Here is a 10,138-nt window from a genome sequence, read left to right on the forward strand (position 1 = left end):
GATTGCCTGAAATGATTGGCATATATCAGTCTTCTTCATGTGTGTTTGGATGATGTACATTAACAGTAGTGTCATCTGAAGCTGTACTTAAAACCTCAGATCAACCGCAGGAATTGTGTCATTTTCAGGATTTCTTACACTTAGTCCTGTTTTTTCTTTGTAAATAAACAGGCGAGTGTCCATCTATGTGAATGTGACGTGTGTTTGTGTATCAGGGTGTGAGAGATTTACTGAAAGCCGTGCTGGATAAGATTCAGACCATCCCAAACTTCGTCAGCTCGGCTGTGGTTCAACACCTGTCAGTGGCACGAGAGGTACGTCTGAATTCACAGCGTGACAGAGTTCCTGGTGTTTCTTAGTCCTGATGTTTTGTCGACCGTCCTCTGTGAAGGTTGTGGAATACATACTGGACCGTAACGCCTGCCTGCTGCCTGCCTACTTAGCAGTAACGGAGATCAGAAAGTTGTGTCCAGAGGGGGCGCTCTCACACTGGGTAAAACAGCCACGTTTAAAATGACAAATGTGGATTTTTTTGTGGATGTGTCGGCCATCGGTTGGTTTAAGTTGTATTGTCTGAAATGAAAAAAAGAATTTGTTTTGTGTCTTCAGCTTTTGGGCACCTTGATTTGTGACTTTGTTGACAGCTTCAGACCCACAGCCCGAATAAACTCCATTTGTGGTAAGAGAAACTCACCGATCGTCACTTTAAAAAACCATATCTGAGCGTTCTGTCTGAATGGCCCCTAAGGGTGTTTGTGTGTTTCAGGTCGCTGCAGTCTCTTGCCGGTGGTCAACAATTCTGGGGCGATTTGTAACTCGTGGAAACTGGACCCAAGCACTCTGCGATTCCCTCTGAGAGGAATGCTGCCGTATGATAAGGTACTGCTGATGTTCACACACCAGAAGATGAGCATTCATCAGGTTTGGGTGCCTCTCGCCAAGACAAATCTCATTCTTCTTATATCCAAAGAAAAGCACTGTGTCTTCTAGTCGATGAATGGCAATAATCCTGAAAAAATCAGAGCCTGCTTCTTTCGATGCAGAGGATGACATGCGTTCCTGAGGTTGTGCGTGTTTTGTGTGTGTGTGTGTTTTGTGCAGGATCTGTTTGATCCGCAGACGGGTCTGTTGAGGTACGTGTTGGAGCAGCCGTACTCCAGAGACATGGTGTGCAACATGCTTGGCCTCAACAAACAGGTACCCCTCTCTCTCTCAGTTGTCTCCCTCCTCTGCCCCCCTGTCCATCTCCTCTGAGGGAGGTGGACGCAGAGACGTGGACAGATCGGCTCGCTGTAGTTTCGGTAGTCCTGCACCTTTATAAAGCTCGGCCTCCGCTCGGTCGGGTTAGATCTCTCTCTCTCTCTCTCTCTCTCTCTCCTCCTCCCTACTGTCTGCTAGGGAGTTTGGGCCCACCTGTCTCTCTCGTCTCTGGGGGTGTGGTTTGGCTTGACTGACAGGGCCTCCTAGTCACTGTGTTTGTGTTTTCTTTTCTTCCTTTATTTTCGTTCTGTCCTGTCTTGCCTGCCCATCCTCCTCCACTGCTCTAGACCCTGAACATTGCTCAGGTATGTTCACAATCTTACTGTTGTATTGTGACTAACCAGACGACATCATAGCCAAACCCAACGATTCCATCTAATTATGAGTGAATAAAGGAAGAAAACTCCAGTTCCAGACCAAAAGAAACGTAGGGCTTGAAATTACTGACTTCTGCAAGCATATGTTTATGACAGCATTGGAAAGCAAGAGCAATACATTCATCAACATCCGTTTCACATTCTGGACTTTCTCAAAACTTCCAAACTCAATTTATGACAATGATCGAATCGAATGTTCATTTCTCTACTGCAGTTTTCTAGAGATGTGTGTTTGAGAGTCATTCTCAGAAAACTCATTTATGTCAAACGTCATTTAAAATGTTTTGTCATTTATTTGAAGGTTGTTTCTAAACTTTCAAGAAAGAATTATCCCTGCTATAGGTGTTAAGGGATCATTCATCTTTTATGCTAATGGTATTTGCCTATCAGCCTAATCCTAAATATGACTTTACAGTCTGTCAGAGCAGCACTGGGCCGAATTTAAATGTAAAAAAGACTCGTGTCATTTTTTAAAACGTTGTCATTGTATGCAACCCTGTTACATTGAAAATGTTTTGGGGTTGAAGATTAGTGCAAAGACATTATGAACAGCTTTAACGTCAGTGCATCACATCACATTATTATAGTATTTTATTCTTATACGAGTTTGACCTGTAACAGAGTTGAACCATTGAGCCTCTCGAGAACTTTGTGAGAAAGTTCAATTTCAACCCTGTGGTCCAAAATGTTTATGATGTCAGTACCTATGATGTCAAATAGTTCATAAAAAAAGTTTAAATAGGCCGGATTGACAAGACATAACAGGGTTGAACAGAACGTGCTGCAACAAAAAGGATATTTCCATCGTCTCATTCATAAAGCAATTCAGGAAAAAAACAACAAAGCAAACCTGAGGATATTTTCATTTGAATAAAAGCTAAATGAGGACACAGCTCAGAGATGACACCGTTACCTGAGAATGACCCGTAAACCACAGGATTTACATTTGGATAAAACGATAAACATGATATTAAAGAATGTATATTTCAGTTGTTAGCTGCTCCGCACTAATACGGGAATGATATTTTCTTGAATACAAACACTGTTTGAGCTGCTGTCTCACACACACAGAAGAGTGTTCCTCTGTCAGGGTGATTTAAGCGTACCTGAGAATGACGATCTGTTAATTTCAAGCCCTGATCGCTGCATGCTGTGTGTGGTTGTTGCTTTTGTTCTGTGTTTGTGTGTGTGTGTGGTGTTGTTGTTTTGTGTTTGTTGGCTCTCAGGGTGTTGTGTGTGTGTGTGTGTGTGTGTGTGTATGGTTCACTCTCATGTGCAGGGAAACATCCCACGATTAACATTGATAAATGAAGCGTGTTTCAGAGTGATGCTGATGTTGAGTCTTGACTGAATGTGTGTGTGTGTGTGTTGAGATAACAGCACAGCGCTTCATACACGAGCTGATGCTGTACAAACACAAAAGACCTCATGAAATCATTTAGATTTGAGCTCATCCACATGGGTGACAATTGACAATGTTTCAAATGTTTCACATTTAAATTCAAATGGATTTTCATTGGCAGTCAATGTTATATTGTTCATCAGCTGGTTAAAACACTCTGAAAGTGATCTGTTGACATCGTTCCTCTTCTAGTTGTGCATGGTGTGGACTTCACTATTCTCTTAACCTCCGAATGATGTTCTTTGTTGTGAATGGACCTTAAACATGTGTCACCCACCCCCTTTATTAGAATATTAATATCATCTGACACTCACTCACTATGTGCAGTGTGTCTGTATAAATATAATTCTCTTCTTCCGTGCAGTCACTTTTGAATCTTAAAATCTCATCTACAGTGTTTTTAGTTCATGGTTTGAGCTGTCATGCAAACCGAAGATTATTCAGTGTTAAGGGCTCAGCATAGTTCAGGCGAATTGCGCTTTCGTTCTGCGTTTGGGGGTAAAACGAAGCTCAAAAACGTTGAGAGACGGTATTGTGTTTTCGAACAATCCAACACCCCTTTGTTTCAGGAGGCGGGGTTTACATGACGTATGCAAATAGCCTCTGCGCACGTGGCCACAAAAACAACACACCCACCTATGACGTATTGGCCATGGACCAATGGTGGCTGGAGGGTGTTTACCGGCCAACACGAACTTTCCCGGAGAGTTCTGTTTGGTTTGCTGCGGCGAACTAGTGAAATGAATTGTTGTTTGGACCAGATTTAGTTTGAAATCAGGTCACGGACGGTCGTTTTTCCATTTGGAATGTAGTATGCCGAGCCCTTTAGAAAACAAAACTGGCCCTTTGCTCCAAGTAGGAAATAAGTAACACCGAAAACAAAATGTGAAAACATTTCATGGGGTCTTTAGAAACATTTTAAAGTGTTTAAAACAATCTTAAGATCCACCAAACGGCTCAGCGAATCAGGTTTGATCATCCCCGCATGTCAGCTTACAGGGGAAGCTGCTGTATTGATCAGTTCAGATGCACCTGTCACACAACAGGGTTGACCAGCAGGTGTCGTCGTGAGGCCGGAGGTGTTTCAGACGGCTGTGTTATGCTGCAGCTTTTCCTGAGATCAGGGCTTCTGTGAGCATCTTCACATCGTGTGTGTGTGTGTGTGTGTGTGTGTGTGTGCTGTGACGAGAACGACACTCGTGTGTCACGTGTGTTTCATCATCTCCTGTGATCTGCTGAGAAAACATCTGCGACATCCATCCCTGCATAAAGTTAGTGTTGAAGATGTTTATTGTGGAAAGGATGATTTTGTGGAGTTAAAGGGATAGTTCAGCTAAAAACCACAATTCCCTCAGCATTTAGACACTGTCATGTGTTTGTTAACCTGTCTGTGAGTCTTTTCTTGAGTGGAACACGAAAGAAGATATTTTGAGAAATGTCTCCGTGGTTTTGTGTTCATACAATGGAAGGCAATGTTCTTCATTGTTGTTTGAAGATCAACGTTCTTCTAAATATCTTCTTTTGTGTTCTGAAGTAGAAATAAACTCATACAGGTTTGACATGACATGAGGATGAAGAAATAAAATATGAAGAAGGTTTTTTCATTTTTTGGTGAAGTGTACCTTTAACACCCAAACGTCTGGATGTACACATCAGTCCGTGACGGTGATACATGTTGTGTCAGTAAAGCACAAAGAGTTGAGAGCGTATATATGTATGTGAGGTTATATGGTGTGTTGTTCTGGTATGCGTCAGCGTTTGGTTCTGTTGCAGCACAAGCAGAGATGTCCGGTTCTGGAGGACCAGCTGGTAGATCTGGTGGTGTACGCCATGGAACGCTCGGAGACGGAGGAACAGTTCGATGACGGCGGCACCAGTCAGCTCCTGTGGCAGCATCTCTCCAGCCAGCTCATCTTCTTTGTTCTCTTCCAGTTTGCTAGTTTCCCTCACATGGTTCTCTCGCTCCATCAGAAGGTGAAGTGCTGGGGGGAACGTTCACACATGCCCGTGTCCCAAATGATGCCTTCAGCCCTCAAGGTCCACTTGAGGTTTTGAGGACAAAAACTTTCCAGCTCAACCTAAAAGTTTACCCAAAAGGAAAAAGCTAACTGTGGAGAAATGACCAATGACTGTGCGTTCACACCGCCAGCGACTCTGTCGCTAGTCTCTCCTAGGAGGAGTTCCTAGCTTTGGTTGCTCTAGTGACATTTATAAATGAACCCTGCAGTAACTGACGAGAGACGGATGACGTGAGCTCCGCGGCTTTAGGCCCGATTCACATTTTGCGTCTAAAACCACGCGGAAAACGCGAGCCGCTCCACTTTCTCTCTTCAAATGACTCGCGCGGCACTCCGTAAAGTTGAACATCTCGATGCGGAGCTGACACGGCGTCAAGAAAAATGTCTGCCGGAGAAGACGCTAAATGTGAATCGGGCCTTACTCCTATTGGTAGTCGCTCCCGAAAGTCACTCGTCATTTGCATAAAGTTGAGCAATTCTCAACTTTGTCACGTCGCTAGACACGCCCACTTCCTGTCACCAACGCTCACTGTTGCTCGTGTCGCCGGCTCTCCATTGAAATGAATGACATCGCCTCTCTTTGTCGCTGGCGGTGTGAACGCACAGTTATGTTGCTAAATGTACTTCATCACAATGACCGTCAAGGTCCAGTAAGGACCGGTAAACATCATCAAAGTCAGCAGTCGTCATAGGTGTCTTTACATGCAGATGGACACAACTCTGACCTCTAAATCTCCGTTCTACATGTTTAAATCTGTGTGTTGTATTTACACTCACACACACGTGAGCCGTGTATGACTGATGGTGAGGTTACATCTTTAATGAGCCGGCATCATTTGGGACAGGACAGGACACACAAACTCTTCAGTGATGTGGATCTGATCTTCTGCTCCGATGTGATTTTGTTTTCGCCGAGCAGCTGGCCGGTCGAGGGTTAATAAAAGGCCGTGATCACCTGATGTGGGTCCTCCTGCAGTTTATCTCGGGCAGTATTCAGAAGAACGCTCTGGCCGACTTTCTGCCCGTCATGAAACTCTTTGACCTGCTTTATCCTGAGAAAGAGGTGAAGAAACGTCTCCGTTCGTTCACAACACATGCTGTGACAGACGCTTACAGAGCTCTCGTACTGTTATTATTATTATTATTATTTCAGGAAACTGCAAAGAGACTTCCAACATTTTCAGTTTTGTTTGTGTAGTAAGCCAACAGAATGATTGCCGTATTAATCGTTTCAGATGCATAAGATGCTCTTAAACAGCGGTTTTAAAGGGTGTTTGTTATGCATTGATTGGGGATTAATGGTGTTTGTGTGCTTGTAAAGCCCGGCAGGAGAGCACAGATGAAAGGCGAGCGAGCGCTCTCCCATCGAAGTCATTAACTCCCAGCATCTGTGAATGACAGATGTGATAAAACCGCACATCAGCCTTGTGGTTTAACTCAAGATTGAACAAATCGCAGCTCGACTGAATGTATTCATAACACTGAAGACCTCTGGGTCGGTCCTCAAATAAGGTTTTTAGTGATGCATCAGAAAACAAAGGCATGTTTCTGTCTAGTTTTGGGATGTTGCATAAAACCGCTAGATAGAGACACAACATGCACGCACATACATCCAGGAATCAGGTGAAAGGGTGTTTTTGTGTTTTCTGTGCAGTGTATTCCAGTCCCGGACATCAACAAACCTCAGTCCACACACGCCTTCGCCATGACGTGCATCTGGATCCATCTGAACCGCAAAGCTCAGAACGACAACTCCAAGCTACAGATTCCCATCCCACACTCGCTGAAGCTTCATCACGAGTAAGACGCTCGCATCCGTCCGTCCGCCCGAGACCGTGAGCTGTTCTAATATCTCTCTCTCCCGGTGGTTCTGTGTGCGTTCAGGTTTCTTCAGCAGAGTCTGCGCAGTAAGAGTTTGCCCATGACAGATTATAAGATCGCTCTGTTGTGTAACGCGTACTCCACAAACTCTGAATGCTTCACGCTGCCCATGGGGGTGCTGGTGGAGACCATCTACGGGAACGGCAGCATGAGGATTACTCTGCCTGGGACCAACTGCATGGCATCTGGATCGGTCACGCCTCTACCCATGAACCTGCTGGACTCGCTCACTGTTCACGCTAAAATGAGGTGAGAAGTGATATCCACACAAACATCCGCTCCGCATCTCATCTCACACTTTACGTTCATTGAGCTGGATCTTTTGATAGTCTTGAGAGATGAAAAGCATTGGCGTCGTCATAAGTGCCATCCCACATGGAAAAACACTGCTATACTTGTTTTCCTTTACTATAGTAAACTTCATTGGAATTTCTAGATATTCTAATATTTTAATGATATGGTTCAAAACACTGAAGTGTACTACAGTACTTACTACAGTTGATTATAGTTAATATTACAGAATGCTATAATATATAGTAACAAAATGTGTTATTGTAGTGTATCACTGTAAGTGTAACATACTAGAGCAGCGGTTCTTAATGCTGGTACTCGCGACCCCCCGCTCTGCATATTTTGTGTCTCTCTTTTGTTTTACACACCTGATTTAAATCGCCAGCTCATTAGAAGAGAGCTCAATGAATGAACTGCGGTCCGATTGACGTGCTCCCTGAACAGTGTTCACTGCTCTCTACTGCCTGCACACAGGACATCGGCTGAAGTTTACTTAAGAACAGGAATGTGCGCAACACGACTGCCTGCAGCGTCCTCACACAGACAAAACTTACTACAGAAGTTTGAAGGGTTATTGAACCGTAATCTTGAGATCTGCGTAGTCACGCTTTGTGTCCTTTGGATGGAAAATATACGCCCATTTCGAAATGGAATTATGGCAGAATATCTAGTGACGTTTACTTTGCAGGGCTCTTAAGGGGCGTATTGAACAAACCTCCGAAGCGGTAAGAAAAGCATACAAAATATGCAGAGCTGAAAATATGCAGAATACAGCAATTTACTACACTTTACTATAGTAAATAATAAAGTATACTACAGTATTTAATACACTTTACTGTAGTTAATACTACAGAGTACTTTTACTGTACTTTGTTGCTATAACTGTAAAACTCTATGGAATACTATGGTTTACTATAGTAAACAAAAAAGTATACTACAGCACCTAGTACAGTTTGTCAGTTAAGTATAGTCAGTACTACAATTCACTATAGTTAATAGTACAGTGCACCTTTACTGTACTTTGCTACTATAACTGTAAAACACTACGTAATACTAAGGTTTACTGTAGTAAATAATACATTATGCCACAGTATTTAGTACAGTTTGACAGTGTACTATAGTCAATACTACAGACTAAAGTGTACATGAAAAGCACTGCTGACATACAGCATGTGTTACTGCGTCCCGCTGTGGAAAGAGCTCATCCTACCGGCCTGTGAGAGGATCGTCTGTGTCTCTGATGATTTGGGGTGATGATGATGATTCCAGCCTGGAGTCCAGCCAGCTCACCACAGAGATGCTGTTGTAGAGGAGAACTCTTCTGACACGCTCACATGCAGTATTTATAAACTTAACAAGAAATTACTCTCACATCTTCAGTCTGCTGCTGTTAAGGAAAAGTGTTTGAGGAGCGTCTGGAGCACATCTAGGTTACTGCAGATGATGGTCTCTGTTGGGTGTGTAATGAAGGGGCAGCATGTTCCTCTGTCTGAGTACAGAACATTCTGAAAGTTGTGTTTTCCTCTGGTGGAGGTGATTCTCTGCACGCTGGACGAGTTATACTAGGATTCTTGTTTCTCATTGATGCACATTTTACAGCTTTATTTTGACCTGTGTTCTCTGTGGGCCACCAGCAGGGTTTTATTTCTACATTGTCTAATGTTCATTTGTTCTTGTGTCAGTCTGATCCACAGCATCGCCACTCGTGTGATTAAACTAGCTCATGCTAAGTCCAGTCTGGCTTTGGCCCCTGCACTGGTGGAGACATACAGCAGACTGCTGGTCTACATGGAGATTGAATCTCTGGGCATCAAGGGCTTCATAAGTGAGTCTTTCACACACACACACACACACACACACACACACACACACACACATACGTGATGTAATAGTAAAGTGTTGTGTATGAGTTCTGAAACGTGACCGTGTGTTTCAGGTCAGCTCCTGCCGAACGTGTTCAAGTCTCACGCGTGGGGGATCCTGCACACACTGCTGGAGATGTTCAGCTACCGCATGCATCACATTCAACCTCATTACCGCGTACAGCTCCTCTCTCACCTTCACTCGCTCGCTGCTGTTCCACAGACCAATCAGAATCAGCTGCACCTTTGGTTAGAAAACACACACACACACACTGCTTTATGCTTTATATTTCTGATGTGTATGTGTACTTAAGAATGATTTCTAGCTGTGTATGACAGTGTGTTGTGGTGTGTGTGTGCAGTGTTGAGAGTACAGCTCTGAGGTTGATCACGGCTTTAGGAAGTTCAGAAGTTCAGCCGCAGTTCACACGATTCCTGAGTGATCCTAAAACAGTGCTGTCTGCAGAGTCAGAGGAGCTGAACAGAGCGCTCATCCTCACGCTCGCTCGAGCTACACACGTCACAGGTAACCCTACCTTACCTTCTGTCCATCAAACACCAAACGCACACACGCCCATCAAACACTAATCGCACACACTTCCATCAAACACCAATTGCACACACATCCATCAAACATCAATCGCACACACATCCATCAAACACCAATGGCACAAACGTCCATCATGCACATGTCCATCATGACTCACTTATGAAGCCCTTGATGCCCAGAGATTCAATCTCCATGTAGAACAGCAATCTGCTGTCCATCAAACACCAATCGCACACATCCATCAAACACCAATCGCACACGTCCATCAAACACCGATTGCACGCTCTCACGTGTCCATCAAACACCGATTGCACGCTCTCACGTGTCCATCAAACACCGATTGCACGCTCTCACGTGTCCATCAAACACCGATTGCACGCTCTCACGTGTCCATCAAACACCGATTGCACGCTCTCACGTGTCCATCAAACACCGATTGCACGCTCTCACGTGTCCATCAAACACCGATTGCACGCTCTCACGTGTCCATCAAACAC

At 44.1% G+C, this 10,138-nt stretch overlaps 1 protein-coding gene across 2 annotated transcripts in view; it reads left to right on the forward strand.

Moving 5' to 3' along the window:
* The window catches only part of med23 (mediator complex subunit 23), a 31,542-nt gene that overhangs the window by 2,500 nt on the left and 18,904 nt on the right, over window positions 1-10,138 (forward strand). The window contains exons 6-18 of one of the 2 annotated variants that reach the window (XM_057353570.1): window positions 216-314; window positions 392-493; window positions 610-679; window positions 767-879; window positions 1,102-1,197; window positions 1,548-1,565; window positions 4,813-5,013; window positions 5,977-6,120; window positions 6,712-6,857; window positions 6,942-7,187; window positions 8,912-9,054; window positions 9,166-9,340; window positions 9,454-9,617. In XM_057353570.1, the coding sequence (XP_057209553.1) occupies window positions 216-314; window positions 392-493; window positions 610-679; window positions 767-879; window positions 1,102-1,197; window positions 1,548-1,565; window positions 4,813-5,013; window positions 5,977-6,120; window positions 6,712-6,857; window positions 6,942-7,187; window positions 8,912-9,054; window positions 9,166-9,340; window positions 9,454-9,617 (1,717 nt within the window). The remainder of the gene's footprint in view (window positions 1-215; window positions 315-391; window positions 494-609; window positions 680-766; window positions 880-1,101; window positions 1,198-1,547; window positions 1,566-4,812; window positions 5,014-5,976; window positions 6,121-6,711; window positions 6,858-6,941; window positions 7,188-8,911; window positions 9,055-9,165; window positions 9,341-9,453; window positions 9,618-10,138) is intronic. The other variant, XM_057353571.1, reaches the window with a different exon arrangement.

Source organism: Triplophysa rosa, linkage group LG15 (assembly GCF_024868665.1).
Source record: "Triplophysa rosa linkage group LG15, Trosa_1v2, whole genome shotgun sequence".
In the NCBI taxonomy this organism is placed as follows: Eukaryota; Metazoa; Chordata; class Actinopteri; order Cypriniformes; family Nemacheilidae; genus Triplophysa; species Triplophysa rosa.